The following is a 20,060-nucleotide window of genomic DNA, read 5'->3' as shown; positions in this document are numbered from 1 at the left end:
CAAACTGAGAAACCCGAGGGACAGCACGTTACAGCTCTCTGGAAGCGGTTATATTCCAAACAGGCCTCTGAAACAAGGCTGCACACGCTAGCTCAAGCCCAGGCACAGAGCTCCCAAACTCTGTCGCAGTCCAAAGCGCTCTGTACGGTGCCAGCTCTACACCGGCAGTTTACCGAACGCTTTCCACCAGCCCGGTGACTGGATACCTAACCAGCCATCTCCTCCTCCTCCAGCTCTGCTGTTCAAGTCATGGCAGTGGGGATTTGCTGGAAAGGCAAAGACTTTCAAGAGGATTTAAGTACAGAGTTAAATTTATCACCAAGCCCATCCATGACCACAAGGTAGAGCAGACTGAGTGGTTTTCTCTTTAAAGTCTCCCAAAGGACTGGAGCCCAGAATTTCCTAGGAGATTACTCCAAAGACTGTTAACTACCATAGGAATACTCTCCTACTACAGAGTTTAAATAACCTCCGTGCATAATTCTTGAAAGTATACAAAGGGCTGAACAAAGACGCTACACACAAATCTAAGTATTTCTATTACATGGATTTCTAATCCTCCTGTGTTCTAAACCCTTTTAAAATGCCCCAGCACCCATCAGCGTAACGGTCAATAAACAATTATGAATAACACCTAAATCTTCACCAAGTTATACTATTCCATGCTAATATTTACCTAAATCCAGCCCTGCTCAGTGTAGCTCCCCTTTCCTTTCTCCCTCCCCACTTCGCTGTAGCATTTGCTACCGACGTTCCTCCCCATGACTGCTATCTCCAGGACAGCCTTCCCAACACAAGCAGCTTCTCCTCCCAGCGGCTTTGTGCCTGTGGCTCTGCACAGGGTCAGAACCGCGTTACAAGCCTCGCTAAAACGTTTGTCACTGGCCTGAGATCTCTTGTAGTTACGACTGCTTAAAAATCCCTTCCCCTTCCAGAGAGGATTTTCCCTTCCACTTGTGTTCCTGCGTTGTGACAATTTTCGTTCCCCTTCAAAGTAAACCTCGCATTTTCCCAACCTTGTCCCCACCACTTTTCTACATCTCCATGTCTTCCCATGGCTGCTGATGAACTGAAGGCCCAAGAGCACAGGACAGCAGCAGAAATACCACGAGCTAACCCTCCCCTTTGCTCACCAGAGGAGGGGTAACAGTTTTCTAATAAAAAGAACATTTAACATTTTACTCTTCAAACATTTCACCGTCTTGCTCAACGCTTACTACAGGAGGGTGTTTTAAAAGTGTTTTCTGTGATCTTTCAAAAAGCAGAAATAGTGACTCTGGTGTCCAAGCACCCTTTACACCACTGAAAAATTCACGCTGTGATAGACCTCACAGCTATGACACATCAGTTGTAACTTTTCTTAATTCAATTTTTTTTGTTGCAATCACACATTAAGCTAAGATTGGAAGTCCTTTTAAAAAAAGCAGAATTTCCATTCCTAGTGTTTTCCATGACCACTTCTGAAGTATATATTCAAGTGTTCTGGAAGTTCAAGAGGAAAAAGAGACACACATCACGGATCTCGAGAAACACATGCAAGCACATCTCTACATATTTGTAATAAAACTGAAGGCTTTCCACATCCCTTCCTTCAAACCTTCTAGGCTGTAACTTTAAAAAACAGGAAACTAATATTTGTGCAATTAAATATTTATTTTCCCCTGAACAGTAATAACTCAGGAAGTCATCGCTGACAGACTGCCAGAAGAATGACTATTCAGTATTTTGGGGAGTGCCCCATCATCCCAGCTCTTCCTTACATTTTCCTTTTCAGTCGCTAACAAACATGAATTAATCAAGCTAAACTGTCTCTTTCCTCAGACTTTTTTTTTTTAAAAAAAAAAACAAAAACAAACAAACCTACAACCAAGGTAAACGACACTCCCCCGTCCAAGTTTTCATTTTAACGCAATGGCATGGCCTACGCAGTGATTCTGGAAAGCATTTCAAGGAAGAAGCTGTGAACTGCTACCCTGCAGCTGCAGGGCAGTAAGCGACGGTCTTCTGCATGTAGCTCCAATCAAGAACATGTCAGAGCCCTCAAACTTTTCTTCCTAAAAAGAAAATCTGCTGGTGATATTAAGCTGGGAGGAGTCCAGGTAAGAGCACCTATTTCCAGCCTCTCTCCAGCTCCTTGATTCTTCGAAGCGCAGATCAAGTTTCCCACAACTACTGTTTCTCCACCCTCCACAACACTGGATGGAAGGCCACCATCCTTTCTCCTGCCAACCCGAAAGCCAGGCATGAACCCAGGGACATGACGTCCCAGGACAAAACTCGCCATAGCTTCTAGACAGGTCCAAGTATCCCCTCGACTCCCAAACTCCTGCTTTACTCACCGTCACTGGAAGAAGAGCTAGTCAACCAAGACAAAGAACAGGTCTCATGAACCTCAAAACCCCACAGTGTTTCTGAGAGCAGAACAACTCCAACACAGACCATTAACACCACCAAGCTCTTCAAAGCCACTACAGAATTACTAGATAGTAATAACAGCTACTAATGTTTGTTTTGATGATCTTAATCTCAGAGAAAAATAAAACAACTAACATGTAAGATCATATTAACTTCTCATTGACTACTTTTTCCTGGGGACTGCCCAAGTTTCCTCTTCAATTTACTCTGAAAGAAAGCAAAATCTATAGGGATATCTAGGGAAAAGCAGAGGGGCAAGGCATATCACATCTACAACAGTTTTCCTCCCACTCATCTTCAATCACACAAAATAAGACTACTGAAGTCCAACTTTTGAGCATTTCTAGCGTATGATAGAGCTCTGGTCCCTGTTACATAAAAAGCAGGTCCAGGCTTTCCAATACTCGCTAGCTGTGCTCTGCTGAAGAGGTCTAAGCCTGCTAAGACCCATACAATTAGAGCTACTAAAGTGGATTATATTCACGTGAATGTTGGTGGCGGTGTAAGGAGAAAACAAAACTGATTAGAAAAAATATTTTCTCAAAGTTAGGAAACTACTACAATCTGTAATGGTAGGAGCTAGAAATCTGGATGTATGAGGCAGAAAATGTTTTCATTCCACGGAGAGACTTTTTTCAGAGTGGACAGACTACACTGCTGCGGCAAGCACCTATTCCTAAGGACAGCAGACCATGAAATCCAGCTGGAGAAATGGACTCTCTTTTTTCCATTCTGATTGTTTCAGCTAAGCCTTGGCAATCCTCAGAGTGAGACCAGTGCTGCTGATCTGCTCACTAGAAGCACGCTAGTTTGCCAGCAAATCACTGGTTAGTCCATTATCATACTGTTCTGTCTACCAGGCTTCACACAGCTGCACCTAAGTACCTTCTGGTTTCATGTCATACGCAGGCTTTTCACAGCTGGCTTGCAGCAGATGAAGTGTGTGCCCTCTTGCTGAGGGGATCTGAGCTTGATCGGCTGAGCCAAAATGTTCCTTTGCCTTCAAGGAACTGCAGCATAAACCCCATCAGGTCTTATTTACAGCGCCTGTGCGCACCCAGCACAGCTGTGCCAGGAGAGGGGTGACAGATAGCCAGCTCACAAGCAATAATTTTCATTATTAGAAAATGCGTGTTGCTTCTGAAAAGTCGGCTGGCTTCTAGTTTACCAGTATCTGAAAAGCCCCTTTCACTTGCTCCGTACTCAGCGCCAGGGCAAACCTCGCTATAAGGTTATGCAACCTGATACCAAGGACTGACACTTGCATCCAGGGCAGCAGCTGATGCTGGCAACACGGCTAAAATGGATTCACGAACAGGTAACAGCAATATCTACCAAAATCTGCTTTATCCACCAACGTTCTTATTAATAACAACAAAGCAAAGAGACCAAACAGCAATAAAGCTACGGCTCCTGGTAGGTGAGTACAGCAAGAACAGAGATGCAGATTTCAGAGCCGTAGCTGGTCTCCAAACTGTCACATATTCAGGTGGTTGCTGCTGTCAAAAATATTTTTATGTCCCGGTAAGATCAGACTGATGAACTTTCAGATGTAGGCCTGTCAACAATTATCCTTACCAATTCAAAAAGATAAGCCTCTGCTTTCCTCATACAAAAATGGATCTTGAGATCACCTAAAAATAGCACGCAAAGCTTTGCTTAAGAATAAATGCCTCTGCTGCCCACAGAAGGGTACTGATTGTCTCCCAGAGATCAGATGCTGAAATGCAGTGACAACATTGTGGGAAAACGCTACTCAGATGGCAGGAACCACTCTGAACTAAGATCTTGAAAAGGGTTTCTTTTCCTCACGGAATACCAGCGGTGCAGTCCACACAGCATATGACCCAAAACTTCCTTGCAAAGAATGGGAAAAGCGAGCTCGAAGGACATTCTCCCGCCTTGTTCTTCTAGATCCCAGCACAGCAGCTTGGAAACTTGATCTGCTTGAAGGCTTTTCAGGAGCAAAGAAGTTGTGAAACTTAAGGGAGGGCTACCACATTGCCACCGAGGAGGCAACTGCATGAAAACTGCAAACGTTTTGATAAAAAAAAAAACAGAACTTAAAAAAGAAAAGCACCCAAAACCGCCTTGTACTTCTTTAAAAGTTACATCAAAGTGTTTTACGTTTAAATCTTGTACAAACAAAAAACTGCTCCAAGGTAAAAGTACACAGACACATAATTTCCAAAGTTTGTCAGGGGGTTGTTTTTCCCCCTGCTTAGTCTAAGTGATTTAAAAATGTATTCCTACAGCAGTTCTGAAGCACCAGGAGCCCTAGGCATCCAAGCTTTAAGTCTTTCAGGGCAGCACAGTGATACTGAAATTCATGAAGTAAAACAAACCAACCACACAAAACCTCAGCAACAAAAAAAACCCACCTCAAACTTGGGCATTATGAGGAGGAAGATATCACTAGCAGAAGCCTCCTCAGTTACTGTAAAAGCCAAGTCATTTGTTTCAACAATTCCTAAAAGCCCTTAATTAAAGCACTGTACCACTGCGTTCCTCAAACAAACCAAAGCCCAGAGTGGAGGCATCATCCTAACTGATTACGCTGGTGCACAACGTTGTTACAAGTCTGGGAGACTTAAATTGTGGGGAGCAAGCAGGAGCGCAGAGGTGGACAGGCAGGTTAGCCAGACGACACACTGCTTTGTCTACAGGCCGTATGAAACACACTCCTAAAATAATCCTACAGAGATAGTTTCATCCAAAATAGACAATATCAGGTTTAAATTCTTGCAAATGATTTGCTTTTTCTTAAGTATTAACCAAAGCAGTACAATAAGGACAGAAGAACTGTTAAAAATCACCTTGTGCTCTTTTACCTATCTACAGAACAAGGCACGGCCACTTGTGAACAAGTCTTGTCTTAGTAATTGCTCAGAATCCTCATTAATCAAGGAAAATACTGTCGTCTGCACTACTGAAAACCACCTCGAGAAATCCCACTTTTTATTCCAACTCTTTCCAGATACTTTAGCTGAATAAATCACCACCCAAGCGCAACTTCTTTATCCCACGCTTCAGTTTCCAAGCCTTTGCATCATTTCGCATTTAATCTGCAAAATAAACGCCAATTATTTTTCACAAAAAGAAATGAACAGTTCAGTATTCATGAGCAGCTTCTTAAAAAAGCCAGCATGAGCACACGATGGGCACAAGCTTAGGTTAACGAGTTGATTTCATTTCTCAGTATTTCCCAGCATCATCGACTGGGAAAGATGACAAATCTGAAACAGACCTGGCAGAGTTTCACGGAAAATCACCAGCATAAAACCTACTCCATTTCAGAGCTAAAAGGCCTCCTGAGCCGTAATATCATGAGGTTGCCTTTGTCCGTCAAATACGCTTAGATTTTGATGCTGCATTGTTACAGTTCCAGGCAGAGGTTCCTTTCTTTGCAGGAAAAAGCCACAACCTCTATCGCCAACCAAAGCAACAGAGGAGGGAACGGGAAATGCTTGTCCTGCTCCATAGTCTTTCTAGAGGGAGACCGAGGATGGCAAGGAGGGAAAAGGAGCACGAAAGCACAGCGGCATCCTTCTTCCCCACCGCGTGAGGCTGCAGGACCATCCCTCCAGCACCAGGACCAAAGCGGGCTGGCAGAGGAGGACGGGGAGCCCCGGAGAGTGCCCAAATCCGGACCGGGAGGCCGCTGTGCCAGATGCTGCCCCCAAGCCGACCTGGCAGCAGGCCCCGCTAGGCCGGCCGTGCTCTTCCCGGCCTCTGAGCTCCAGGAGAGGCCTGGCAGCCCCGAGCTGCTGCTCAGCCCCACCGAGGGGCCGGCAAACACCCGCTCCCAGCCTTCGACAGAGCAGGGCCTTGCGGGCCGGGCTCCCAGGCGGATTTGCAGGCCCTGCCCGAGGTCGGACGCAGACGGTGGGGTGGGCTCGGGTAGGAGGCCTCCGCCAGCCCGCCCTGGCCCACCGCCGGAGCCCCAGGTCAGAGCTCTGCCCGTCCCCCCGGGAGCCCCCGCCGGGCTCCGACCTCCTCCCGCCACCGGCCCGGCCCGACCCGCCCCCCACCCCGTACCTGCGCCCCCCGAGTCAGGCCGCAGCCGCTGAGCTGCCCGTGCCGGAGCTGCGCCAGGATGTTGGTGGCCGCCGCGCGGGCTCCGCGCCGGCCGCCGCCGCCGGGCCCTGGCCCCCCCGCTGCCGTCGCCGCCGCCATCGCCGCTCCTCCGCTCGGCCGGAGACAAACAGGAAGCGCCCCCTCCCCCCCGCCGCTTTGTACGGAGCGGCGCGAGGGACGCTCCGCAGCGCCACCGCCCGGGCCCCGCGCGCACTGCGCCACCGCGAGGGTCGCTGGGAAATGTAGTCCGGGGCGAGAATGGCGCGCATGCGCAGAGCCGCCGCAGAGCATCCCGGGACGGAAGGGGACAGCCCGGCGGGGAACGGCGCGGCTGCTTCGGGACGGGGGGGCCACGTCCGCGTACCCGCCGGCCCTTCCGCCGCCACAGGCTTCCTCCTTCCGGGGCAGGGCGCTGACAGGAGCGGCCTCACCGCCAGGTTTATTTCCATTAAAATCCCCACAGTGCTGCGCCGTTACCTTTTTTACAATGAATTTACCGTTACCAGCTGAGGCGAGCGATTCCAACAGAACTACAATCCATAGCGCAGCACCCAAGGAGCTTCCTGAATCAGCTAAAGTAAACCCCAAAATAGACATCAGTGACCGCGCAAAGAGCCCAGAGCTCCATGACAAAGCTGCTCCGCCCTCGGAAGATGGGCACAAAGCTGGACTCTCCCAAACCGCCGGGACAAGTGCTGTTCACACCACAGCGGGACAGCGCAAAGGGTTAAAAAACAACAAGTCAAAGGAGACACGGCACACTGGGAAGAGAGACACTTGGCTCTGAGTTCTTGACTGACATACAGGCAGCAGCTCCAAGGGACCTGAGAGGTGGTGATGGTCCCAAAGACAACTCCCACCGCTGGCCACCCTCCTCCCTCGCTCGCTGCCTCCTCTCCAGAGGCTCAGAGCGGCTGCGACCTGCGCGGCGGAGCAGCCCAGATCCAGATCTTGGTGTGACAGCAAGAAATGTAGGTGCCCAAAGTCATGACCGCTTTAAATGCAGTCCTTAGTCTATATTCCATTTAACTTGCCTTTGCTGTACAAGAACAACAGAAAGCAATAAAGGCACTAGGGATGAACAAGATGCTTAATGAGATCCAGGCGATGTGTTTGGAAGTTTTACAGCGTCACATCTTACATCACTCCTCACCATCATGAGTAATGTGTGGGCCTGATGATGATGACAGTTTAATTTGTAAAAAGCAAGATCTGCTAACGGATGACGTGCTCTTTGAACCGTTCACAGAGCCACCAAGCGCTGCGTTTGAAGAAATGCAAACATGGCAATCTTCACCTACACACTCGCTCTGCCCTTTCCCAGCGCTTCCCTGCCCAGCTCCCTTGCTTTTATTTGCCAGCAATTCAGGTGAAGGTCTGACTCATTTTCCTCTACCTTCTCCTTTGTTAGCTCCATCAACATTCTTTCACAAGATGTTTGACCTTTCATCAGGCCGCAGCCTCTCCAACTCCAGACAACTACTTTTGAAATACCTCAGAAAACCGAGCCTCAAGTTTTGGGCTTTGCAGGCTGCTTGGAGTGGAGGAAAAAAGCAAACACAAGTATGGCATCAACAGCAAATGCTAAATTTGGCCTCTGTGCTTTCCCCACTCAACCAAAATCTGCAGTTTCCTTCCAGCCTTCTACAGATGCCACAAGTATGTGCTGTAGGTGGGACGTTTTGACCTGCCTTGTTAGGAAGCCATCCAAAATTGCCGCTACCCATCTGTGCTTCACGCACGTCTCATTTTGGATTCCTGACAAAACCCCTCTACATTCTGCCAGCATGACCAAGCGCTCACCATAATGGTCGACTGGAGCTCTCCTTCCAGCTGGAATATGCCAAAATAGACCTGCCATCTCATAGAATCATAGAATGGTTTGGGTTGGAAGGGACCTTCAAAGGTCATCTAGTCCAACCCCCCTGCAAGGAGCAGGGACATCCCTGACTAGGTCAGGTTGCTCAGAGCCTCATCCAGCCTGGCCTTGAACGTTTCCAGAGATGGGGCCTCCACCACCTTTCTGGGCAACCTGTTCCAGTGTTCTATAACTCGCATCTCTTCCCACAGATGCCCTTCATTGTGAGGCCCCTGGGAGGAGAGGCAGCAGGAGACAAGTTTATAGCCCCCCGCCCCCAGCTGACTGGTGATGGTAATTTTGAGTCCATCAGGTTCTCACTGACAGCAGAACCTCTTACATTGTGCACACAGGGAACGGAATCTGATAGCCAGCAAGACAGCCAGCCACCAACGATTTCATTCTGCCATCCCTCAGAGAGAGATTCCCAAACATCTGTCCTTCACCGCGTTGCCTATGAAATAGCACAACCTGGACACGTGCCATTAAGGCTCAAGCACGCTCTCTGCCCTCCAGCAGACAGGTCAAGTGATAGAGTTTTCCATTTGAAGAAAGGCTTACTAAGGATTCCAAGAAATAATATCACAGTTCTTTTTGTTAAAAGAAAGTCTTAAGATGGTAGTCGCTCTCAAACACTGGAATAAACCAAAATTAAGGCTGTCTTGCGTTATTCTGACTTGTCCATCCCGTAGTGCTAATCAAGATCTATCAGTTACTCACAGTAGAACAGTAGCTGTGGACAGATGAGTTCTTTCAGCTCCAGCTGTGCTGAGGAAAGATCTTAACCTCCTAAGGCTCCTACCCCTTGGTTCTGCTGCTGGAGTCTCTTAGGTGAGGGCACCAAAATGCCACGATTAGCAGAGAACTTCTGTGTTGGTGATCTGCAGCTTACCCCCCAAGTCTTTCATTTTCCTCTACTTCATGGGTGGGGCAACACTGAGAGAAGCAGGACCAAGCACCAAGCAAAGCCCTAGGCCTGCATTTTGTTGTTCTACAGATTAGACAATGAATAATATGTGAGCTATGAACAGCTGGAAAAGAAAAAGCTAACCTTATGGTTACAAAGAGCCACTAACGAGCTCCATCTTAGTCTAACAATGCCTCAGTTCTAGGGTGCTCCCCTGCAACAGTTGCATCAAAGCAGTATTTCTAGGACAGCAGCTGTCCCACCTGCTGAAAGGAAAGAAATACAGAACTAGAAGGGTCTGTACAGGTTACCAATCCTTCCAACAGATATCTGTCCCAAGTTGCGAGTGTCTCTTACTGTAGTCTCCAGAGTCCTCAACTTCCAGCAGGCTTGAAATAAGCCCACCATTTCTCTGCCCCCACCTCCTTTTTCTTGAAAAACAAACACTCTTTGTAACACTACTGATTTCTCTCTTTCTGATCATTGCATACACCTGACAAAAATACACTAATAACACATTTAAAGGTTTGGATTTGTCATCAGCTGAACACTAAGAGGTTTAAAGCCTTTCACCTGTTAATAAAAAGGCAGAAAGGCAGTTTGGTTTCCATTAGAGGAAGGGTCACAAGGAGCTCTCTCACCACCTGCTGCAGGGAGCAGCTTACGAACATCTCTTCAGCTGCCTCCTGCACCACAGGAGCCACATTTCAGTCTGAACCAAGTCCCTTTTCACCCTACCCTTACGCATGCTACACGTACAGCGCAGCTGGGCCACCCCCTTGCGCCAGCTGCACTGAGGTGGCTGATGCAGAGTTACCCAAGTGAGGCCCAAAGGGAAGTTTCAAAGAGGAAGGAAATGGGGAAATTTCATAGAAAAAGCATGTTAGATTCTGTAAGAAGCAAGCAAACTCCGCTGCAGGGTAAATCAAACCTTTGCTAGCCCACGCTCCGCCTCAGTTTGCAGATGACATTACCTGGCTGCGTATTAAACCGGTTTCAGGCAGGCGGTCCTGACCCACGCTGATCCTACAGAGGAACCGAGCTATTTTCCTATTTTCTATGTCACAACTGCTCTCCTCCCCCCATGCCGCTCTTCATGCTTGACAGCCATCCTAGATCTACAATCTGAGCCTCCACCTCAAAATCAAAAGGTTTTCTTGATTGGCCATCAATCTCTCAGACAAACCAGATATTCGTAAAGAGGCCAAAGATAAAAGGTGGAGCACATCACAGAGGAGACTTGAAGTCTCAGCAGTGAAGCTACAGCCAGAAATCCCGCTTTCCTCCTTGTGACAGGGAGCCACTCAGGCTCATTTTTATGGAGCAAAGCAAGCTGTGGACTCTGCATAAGCCTGTAAAACTTCAAAACAAACTCACAACAAAATAAACGAAATACCTCTGACCTGTAGGCTTTTCTCTTTCTGAAGACCTGTTTGCTATTGAGGCAACCAACTGGTTTGAGACCAGCAACTTTACAGCACTAACAGCTGACATCTGAATCGCATTTTATGAAGGAGCAGTAGCAGAATTTAATGGAAAGCTGTTTCACTTCATAATACAATTCACATTGTGAGGTACGACTCTTTCCAGTATGAAACTATAAAAATATATTCCCAAAGTCTGAATCAAGTTCAATAATTTAAATTATGAAAATAGAATCAGGTGTTATCTAGGAAGACCTGTCCCAGTACTGCAAGTTTAGAGTTAAAAGACTGAGTGGGGCAACTCAAGAGGGAGTGTGAGCTCTTCTTAGAGTTTCTCTTCTCTCCACCTTTCTCTGAAGAGGGACCTTCAGGGTGTTTTGCACTTTCCCCTTCGCTATGGTCAGCAGCTCTTTTAAAAGCGAATTTCTTGTTTTTCTTCAGTGAGTAAAATTCCCGCATCAAGTCTTCCACCTCCCACTGCTCTTCCTTCCGCTTCCTACAGCAGTGCAGCGCAGCAGGGTCTATAGGATGAGCTTCAGTGTTGAAGACATATCCTCCTGCATTCAAGACGCATTCCCCGTACGGTGTAATCACCACATCAAAGACTGATCCGTCGTTGTGAATGAAGTTGTCTGGGTCAAACAGCAGGTACAAGTATTTTACTGTTTCCGCCAGAAAGAAGGATTCCATGCGATTATCCAGTCTGTGATCTCTCAAGTCTTTGATCTAAAAAAAAGAAATAGGGTGAGTTACAGTAAGTTATGAACTTAAGGGGAAAATTAAAACCAGCCTGCAATTCATTCCAGTTAGACAGCACTGTATGGCACCAGTTCACCCTGTATTTTAAACAGTTGTGTGCAATACATCAACAAGGTTTCAGATGTTTTGAACGAGCACAGTCTAGTGATAATGAACAGGAAACTAACAATCAGGAGAAAGGTACTTCCTACCTGGGTAAGGAGGAGAAGAATGAGCAAGCTTCCCATAATTTCCCCCACTAAAAAACCATAAGTCTTTTATCTGCTTCCCAAATCACAACGCCTAATTCCCAATATTTGTAAGGAGTTTTTTGTAAAACAGAGCTTGCTAGTATGTTCAAAGTCTTCTATTAAATTATTTTAGAGAAAAATTGCTCACTGCAGTTCTTTTGTGTTTGATCAGATTTTCAAGGCATAATGGGAAAGCAGCATCACACAACTGGCAGGCAGAGAGCCTGCACATGAACCTTCCTGCTGAGCCAGAACACCTAGTATCTACAAAGAAGGAAGCAGAAGCTTCTGATGCCTTCCCATGTTTTGGGCTCTGGTTCAACAGCCCATGACAGCATGTGGCCCACTGTTCAGGCTGTGAGGGAAGTTACTACCAAAAACACAACTAGCAGGTTACCAGAGCGGCTTCAGAGAGAAATACAAGGGGTTTGTTTGAAAGAGAAGTTGTGTTTTAACCAAAGTGATCACTTGACTCAACTCATTCATGGGACCACTTTCTAAAAGCTGATTTTTAACAGCCATTTAGCTGACTTCAGAATTGATTTAGCACTTACAGTTGCAAATCCACAGTCCACCTTGCTGATTTTCTCTATTGACTCCACTGCGTCTCTTCCCAGTTCTAAGAGCGTGGGATCTCTTGTAGCACGATACAGATACATTGCACTCTCAATCAGCTCTGCAAAAAACCCCAAACATTTGCAAGCATAAAGATTACCAACCATGTACACAGGGAAGACGAGATATTCCTTGAACTAATTTAACCATCCTGCTTTAAGATGATCAGGTAGCAGCCTAGCTTGCCTTGTATTTCCTCCAGCTCAAACCACAGATACTTGTTTTTACTAAAGATGTGCTACAAAGAAATTCACTTTAACCAGATTGCACCAGCTCAGGTAAGGGTGAGTAATGCTCCCCTCCCACATTCAGAGAGTGGGAGGGGAGCAAGAGAGAAAAGGATTAAAACTCAGTTGTCAAAGGAAGAAAAGAAAGATGCTTCTAGAAAGGATTACAAACAAGAAGTTCAACCCCCAAGATACAGTTTTTAAGCAATACCGTAAGCCTCTGAAATGGGAGTATCTAAACACCAGAAAAGAGGCACTATGGAAACACTCTATACAGGCAACACATGCACTGCGCTGTGTTTAAAGAACAGGTCTTTTTGGGTGCTATGATACATTTGAAAGTTAATGTGGAGCAGTATTTTTGGTAGAAGCATCTAATGTGGTTGTTACCTGAATACTCAGACCAAAACGAAATTCATTTATTTAGAAAGTTTTACTGACTTAATAATCAGATTTTTTTTTTTTTTGGTCAGAGTTGTAAAAAAACCAGAAAAGATAATTTCATTGCAGTATCACAGACAACATATAATCCCTCTTATCTGTTAAGCTTTGCTACTGCAACTAGAATTAGTTTATTTCAGGAACTCCACAGAACTAGAGTGGTCTATTTATACTCACTTTCAATTCCTAAATTTAAAGGATGCAGGCAGTTACATTAACATTTTGCATGACTTTAAAACATCCCCTGTCAGACAGTCTAACACTTAAATGTGTCAAATCCTACATTGTGAGCCCAATCGATTAACAGGTCCCCTTTGCATACTCACACTGGGGTTTGCTTCCTTCAAAAGGTAACGCTGCCTCTGTGCATGGCAGAAAGCAAAATGCGTAGCTTTGGCTATGGAAATCACTGGTAAAAGCACGCAGGAACTAAGTCAAAGCAATACTGTGGAGGAACTTTTGGAGGGCAGGTGTTGCTAACGTTTGACCTTACCACCAGAGCGAAAGCAAAACTCCTTTTTATTTTATTTCTGCTTACCAGGCCTGAGTGGATATCCCTCTCTCTTGTCCACTGTATAGCCCTGGGGAATGTTGTAGAACTCCGGCAGCCCACCAAACTGCTTCCAGACAGTGTAATAGTTGAGGAAGGTTCGCATGGCATTATCTACGTCTCCAATTAGGCTCTGAGAGAGAAGAAAAATCAGCAAAGCAACATTTGTGTGAAGAAGAAACAGCACAGGAACTGATGTAATAACAGTCCCACAGTCAAAGCAGGAGATAGTGATTTTTAGTTAACAGAAGGTTGCATTTCTGCAGTCAACAGTTATTTTAGTCAATCACAGCATCCAGTCTATTTCAGTAGAGATAACAAAGTCCCAGACCAAATACAAGTACTGATGGGAAAGCAAACCTCTCAACGGGAAAGCATTCACACAAATAAAGCATTCATGATGCAGTGGAAAAAGAGGTGTGATTTTCTTTTTCCTTACATTTCCATCTGCATTATGAGACCACTGTCAGCAGCGTTTGCTACAACAAAGCTGCCCTCCCATCATGCTTAACAGGAGACTTTTTTAATAGACTGTAGATGAAGTCAACATCTGCTCTTCTACGGGCTCAGACTACTGTGGATTTCACCAGGGATTAAACAACTTTAATATTAAAGACTGATCCACGACAGACGAACAAAATCACCATATTCTACTGGCGTGACAGCTCTTACCTGCAGGCCTGGCCAGTAGGCCTCCAGGGACTGAAAAACAGGCATGGACACTGTTCCTTTGTACATCTGAACCCAGAGGTACCAGTCATCAAACTTTGTGTAATTTTTGATAGCTTTGTTATATTCTATAAGGAAACACAGATGGGTAGGTAATCCAAAGAAATCCTTTTTTTAAGGATGAGAGAAGCCCCTTTTCCGCTTGAGCCACGTCAAATGAACGACTTCTGAGGATGCTCGCTTTGGTAGCCCCGTTATCACAGAATGTTCAAGAGTATTCCAGCAAAGGCTTCAGGAACAGTCTTGAATGTACCCTGTTAGATTCTCCATCTTCTTCTTCCACAGTCCCACGGGCAAAGTTTTTACAGGCGCAGTCAAGGAGGCATTCCGGGGACCCGTCCCAGAGAAAACAAACTGCTCACCTAGAAACATGGACATCAGCTCCTTGTCCTGCAGCAGAATGGCTCCTTTAACAAGGTACTCAAAGTAGGAGTCCACTCCGGCCCCAATACCGGCATCTTGGGCCACCCACTTGGCAGTTATCACATCAATGTGGTTGCCAACCTGGAATAAGTGAGGGAGGAGGAAAGAGGGAGTTAAAGTGGAAATAAAGCTTATCTACTAAACAATAATTAACAAAATCTCTACGACACCCCCACAAGAAACCCTTGACCTTTCTTCAGACTGTCCGTTTCACAATGTCCACTCAAACTAGCATTTTCCCCGTTGCAAGACACATTTATCCGTAACAGAGAAGTACAAACCATAGAAAACATAACTTTGGAGTTTTATGCTTCCAATATAAATGCTGCAAAACAGAACACCATTACGCTACTGTAAAAATGCACAATTTCAACGTGATGTGTCTGGTCCTAACTCTGATCTTACAAAAGTAGAGAAGGATGGAAAGGTACAGATACAGAGATGGAGGCCAAGGCTGTCAAAGGCATGGGAGCTGCCACGCCAATATTTAAATACATCCTTCAGACCTGGGACTCTTCAGCCTAGAAACAGACCCAGCTGATGGAGAATAAAATATACAATCATGACTTCCTTAGCAAAGATGAAAAAACCCCAGCTGTTTAGTTTCTTTCTTGAACAAGGATTAGGGGTATAAATAAAAAAATAAACAGATCCCAAAGCAAAAAAAAAGGAAACACTTCTTCATACAACATATGAATACATCTCTTCCACTTCACATATGCCACACTAGGAGCTCACATAGGTTCTCATTAATAGAAACTAACCAAAGAAAGACTGACCAGGAGATAGTGAACACAGAGAAAACACATCTAGCTCTGTACACTACTAAAACACCAAAGCTGTCAAGGCTGGCAATATCTTGGTGCAGTCGCCATGCTTTTATTCTCTTCCGTAGACCACCGTCCCACCAGACATTAGACAGACCTTTTTTTTAATCTGTTACAGCTGCTGTTAGAAAAACTGCAACACCCAGTAGAAGGCATTTGTCTCCCGACCACAGCTGTTATGGAACAGAACAATGGCATGATGTTGGGTTGCTCTGCTAAAGCAGAGATGTGGAGGCTGCAGGTGGTCAGGAACGACGTCAAACACGCAGCTTCAGCCCAGTTATGAGCACTGTGGTTGTTTATCTATTTTTATCTCCTCTCTGTTTACGCCTTTTTACACTCAGAATTGCATCCACAAAACTATCCAGAAAGCAGACCAGCAAATTCAAAGATCATTCCTCACTCACCAGCCCAATATCTGAGCGATTTTTCCACAGTGCCTTCAAAGCCTTCCTGGCAACATCCTCGAACACTGGGTCACCAGTAAGGTGGCTTAACGTGGCAAATTCCACTATAAATGTACCAATTCCAGCCGTACAGGTAACTGAGGTCTCCCCAGGGTTTACTCCGTGCAGCAAGTTCACTGTTCCATATGGCATCCCAGTTGGGGTCTGAAAAGCTGACACATAATGGTTTTGGTTTCATTGTTACGTTTGACAGACTGCCAAGCAAACGTGTCTCACATTCCACCACACACAGGCAAGAACCGGGACCAGAGCAACGGCAGTAACTGCAAAGAACAAAACGAGAAGTAGAGCATGATCCTGGGAGGGGCAGAGAGCGTACCCCAAGCTACACACAGCGCTGGGAAGGCACTGCAGATCTTTTCCACCTTGCCCAGAGCAGCAGACTGCTGTTTTTACAGCACAAGCAGGGTGGTAAAAATGGAACTACACACGCCGGTCAGCAAAGCGCAAACACTGAGCTTGTGACTACTCAGTGGTAGCGCAGGGCGCACAGCACACAAGCAGTGCCATGCTACCACCCCAGCAGCAGCTCACAAAGGGGTAGATCAGGCTGCACCTGCTTGTCTTTATAAGCTGCTGTTTCACAGCCTTTATTTATTATTTAGACAAAAAATATTTCCCCTCAACTAGCAACAAACAAAATGACGTGTTAAGCACATATAGTGCTCGCCATGTATATACACAACTGGTACCAAGCACTTCACAACGATTTCCCCACAAGCTAAACTTGCTTGGAGCTCAAGGACCGCAGGCCTGTTTTGCGAGCTTACGCATCAAGCAGTGCCGTCTTCACCAAGCACACCAGTCCCCGCAGGAACCACAGCGCGGCAAACAAAGCAGCCAACTTCTCACCTGGCAGGAGTTTGCGAGCTGCTTCCTCCGCCATCCTGAGGAGAGGTCCAGAGCAGGGCCAGCCCACTTCTACCTCAACGCCAGCTTTCTTGGACAGCAAGTGCGCGGAGAGGAGACCGCCCACCACTGGAAGGCGCACAGGAAGAACCTCATTAAAGAATACGGGGGAGGAACGAATTCTGAAAGCAGTACTATTTATTTGTATTTATAATGACGTAGAGGCAGTGTTCACGGAGAAGAAAAGTGAGATGGCTCATCTTTAACAGCGTAATTCAGTAGGACAGAAGAGAAGAGTGCTTAGTTTGTTCATTCCTGCCTGTTTGCAATGGGTAGTAGATATAAACCTTACAGTATTTTAGAAGCACCAGATCCTACTGTACCTGCACTACCCTGCAGACAGCCAGGAAGCTAACAGTACAAAGAACATGAACCTCTACGAGAGGAATTCTATTTCATTTCTTCCAGACAGCTTAACACGACGTTTGTGTAAAGTAATACAGCGTACTCTCTCTTGGAGAAAAATTCCTTGGAGAAAGATGTCTAGGCTAGTGTAAAGAATTTCAGTGTGACTGACAGAGGCAGGGAGTTACCAGCCCTTTTCAGAGGCTTTCTCAACTGCGGTTGAAGCAGTCAGGCATTCAAATGGGTACATAACTCCAAAGGCCTTTGTGGTTGTCAAAAAAAAAAAAAAAAAAAAAGACAGGTTTCACTTTACAGCGCCAAGCACGAGATTAACAATCGCTATTCCAAAACAGTATATAAAAAAATCTAGTGTACAATTTGTACTATTTTAGTAGATAAACTGTTTATTCCAAAGCTTAAAACCTGGTACCCGAATACTGGAACTGCCACGTCTACTTCTGCTTTTGTTGAGGCAGGAAGCAGAAAGGTGATGCGCAAAGACAAAAAGGAAGTGACGTTTGTTTGGGATTTTTTTTTTTTCACGTTTACGTGTCCTGTTACACGGCATTACAAACTCATCCTGACCGCTGCCTCTCGTTACTACCGCGTACGGCGCAGAGACTCGTACAAGAGGGAAATCCAGCACAAACACCACGGAAAAGACCCACCTCACCTCGAATGTTAGTTTCAAAGACAGACGCATTGACATCAATATCAAAATCCACCCCTTCCTGCAGCACGTTGACGACTCGCTGGAACTCGGAAACATTTCCCAAAATCTGCGGGGGTGAGGGGGACAACAGAGAACAAGGCTCAGAGTTCACGGGAAAACAGAGGCGCAATTCAATGTTAGCGGCTAATTCTAGCTTTGTTTTGATGTTTCGTGAAATTGCTAATTGCAAACAATACTAAAAAAGCAACTGAGTGTTTCATGTCATTTCAAAACCTTTTCTTTGCACGCTTTAGGTCTTTATTACAGAGTTCGAAGGGGTGTGGGGCTGGGAGCTGGCCACCTGTCTCCCAGGGCTGCAGCCAAAGTTAATAACTGATTTTCCGCCGCTACCACGTAAGAACCAGCTGTGAAGGAGGCCGACAGCGGCCTTGAGCAGCCTGAGGGCCGGGCTGCAGCCGCGGGCGCACACGGGGCCTTGCCCTGGGGCCGGGGGGCAGCTCGTACTCACCAGCAAGGTGTCCAGGGCGTCGATCAGCGTGAGGGAGAAGCTGTGCGAGGGGAAAAGCGAGCTGAGGCCCGGCGGAGGCGGCGCCCAGCAGCGGGGCGCCCCAGGCCCGGCCGGCTCCGCGGTGGGCGGGGGCGATGCCCCCCTCCCCGGGGCCGGCCCCTACCTGCCCCAGGTGTCCTGCCCGTCGCAGGTCAGCGGCCGCAGCTCGTCGTAGGGGAAGGCGCTCTCCAGGTAGTGCTCGTAGGCGTGGTAGAACATGGCGCGCACCCGCTCCCTGCGGCACAACCACAGCCCGCTCAGCCCCGGCCCGGCTCGGTCCCGCCCGGCCCCGCCGCCCGGCCCTTCCCTCACCGGTAGGAAGCGACATCCAGCCCGCGGGCGGCCGCGCCGGTGCCGGCCGGCGGGGCCGGGAGCCGCAGCGCCCACAGGCAGAGCAGGGAGCCGAGCGAGCGCAGCGCCGCCATGACTGCGCCCGCCGCCTCCCCGGCCGGGCTGCCCCGCGCATGCGCAACGCCGCCGGAAGTGCCGTGCGCTGCCCGTCTGCCTCCGGGGCGCCCCGGGCTGGGGGTGGCGGCCGGGGCCGGGGCCGGAGCCGGGGCTGGGGAGCTGCTGCCGGTTCAGCAGCGGCTGTGGGGCTGGTACTGCTGCCGGGACCGGCTGTGACTGCGGTTACCGCCGTGCAGGAGGGAGCGGTTCCTGCATTACTTCGCTGGAGGCCGTAGCTCCCCGTCGCAGGGGCGGGGGGGACGCCCAGGGGCAGAAGTGGGTGGGTCGGGAGGCGCTGGGGGAGCGGGCAGCGCTGGAGCTGTCGCTCTCAGACCTCAGAATAAACGTGACAAACACTGTGGCCTTGTTACAGTGATGGTGCGTTACCAGCAGCGGTGCCAGCTGCCCGCGAAGGCGCTTGACCCACATGGGGAGAGGAGGTGGCTCCTGGTGCTGGTTCTGCACGGTCCCTGTGTGGAAGCCAGGCTGGAATAGCCCGGAATGCGTGTGAGGGATTGGGAGTTTCCTGGCCTGTAAGCCTTCCGCCTGAGAATCGCCCTGCTGCTCTTTCTCCTTCCCGTTCAGCTCTCTGTGATGTTCGCATGGTGCATCAGGACGTGCTTTGAAGAAGCCAGTGTGCAAGCCCGTGCCTGGAGCCGTGTGGTGGTGTCACCCTCCTGCGCTGGAAGCGGGCTTCAGATCCTGGCGTGCTCCATCGCATCCAAGCAGGGCTGGCTCCGAGGCAGCCGGGCTCGCAGCAGCCTGGTTCCCTGCCAGAGGAACGAGTCTGCTGGGATTATCGGTGCTGTGGCTCAGATCAGGGGAGATTTCAGAGCCCACACTCCCAGTGTGATTACGCTGATTTTAGCAGCCTGGTGTTTAACCAGCAGGTTACATTTTAACATCAGAGCGATTCGCAGACATCTCTCTACACCTGCACCTTTAGGGTTTGATGGATGCACAGTAAATCCTTCCCCTTCTCTCCCATCCCTGCCCGTAGGTGAGGAGGGAGGTGAGACCCTGGCAGGGAGAGCGGAAACAAGCAGTGACAAGCCAGCCCTTTGCCTGGCAGAGGTGCAGCGTGTGGAAATCAAAACTCAAGCAGCTTGCTCGCGGGACAGGAAGGGGCACAAATAACCCAACACTTCGTCATCTCATTTAGCACCGGGGGGGGGGGCTGGTTGTTGTTG

The 20,060-nt window shown here is 47.9% G+C and overlaps 2 protein-coding genes across 2 annotated transcripts in view; both read right to left on the bottom strand.

The window, feature by feature from the left end:
• Positions 1–6,591, bottom strand: part of TRPC4AP (transient receptor potential cation channel subfamily C member 4 associated protein) — a 35,499-nt gene extending 28,908 nt beyond the window's left edge. The window contains exon 1 of the mRNA XM_086760956.1: positions 6,454–6,591. Coding sequence (XP_086617082.1) covers positions 6,454–6,591 — 138 coding nt within the window. The remainder of the gene's footprint in view (positions 1–6,453) is intronic.
• A 4,154-nt stretch (positions 6,592–10,745) lies between these two features.
• On the bottom strand, positions 10,746–18,863 carry EDEM2 (ER degradation enhancing alpha-mannosidase like protein 2). Its single transcript, XM_086760813.1, has 11 exons — positions 18,736–18,863; positions 18,548–18,658; positions 18,385–18,424; positions 17,877–17,982; positions 16,802–16,927; positions 15,890–16,101; positions 14,595–14,736; positions 14,176–14,300; positions 13,492–13,636; positions 12,225–12,346; positions 10,746–11,407 (listed from the first exon to the last, which is right to left on the bottom strand). Exons 1-11 carry the CDS (start codon positions 18,846–18,848, stop codon positions 10,916–10,918), a joined length of 1,734 nt encoding a protein of 577 aa, XP_086616939.1. The 5' UTR covers positions 18,849–18,863; the 3' UTR covers positions 10,746–10,915.
• Between the last annotated feature and the right edge of the window lie 1,197 nt (positions 18,864–20,060).

This window comes from Chlamydotis macqueenii, chromosome 16 (assembly GCF_036417535.1).
Source record: "Chlamydotis macqueenii isolate bChlMac1 chromosome 16, bChlMac1.mat, whole genome shotgun sequence".
Taxonomy (NCBI): Eukaryota; Metazoa; Chordata; class Aves; order Otidiformes; family Otididae; genus Chlamydotis; species Chlamydotis macqueenii.
The sequence above is the reverse complement of the archived record's forward strand: the minus strand, read 5'-3'. Positions and strand labels throughout refer to the sequence as shown.

What these genes read in the sequence shown, in the direction of transcription:
- EDEM2 (XM_086760813.1), bottom strand. Translation starts at nt 18,848, where the DNA reads ATGGCGGCGCTGCGCTCGCTCGGCTCCCTGCTCTGCCTGTGGGCGCTG. An exon ending in CTGGATGTCGCTTCCTACCG is followed by an intron (nt 18,659 to 18,735) that starts GTGAGGGAAGGG and finishes GTTGTGCCGCAG; the next exon opens with GGAGCGGGTGCGCGCCATGT. An exon ending in ACGCCCTGGACACCTTGCTG is followed by an intron (nt 17,983 to 18,384) that starts GTGAGTACGAGC and finishes TCACCCCCGCAG; the next exon opens with ATTTTGGGAAATGTTTCCGA.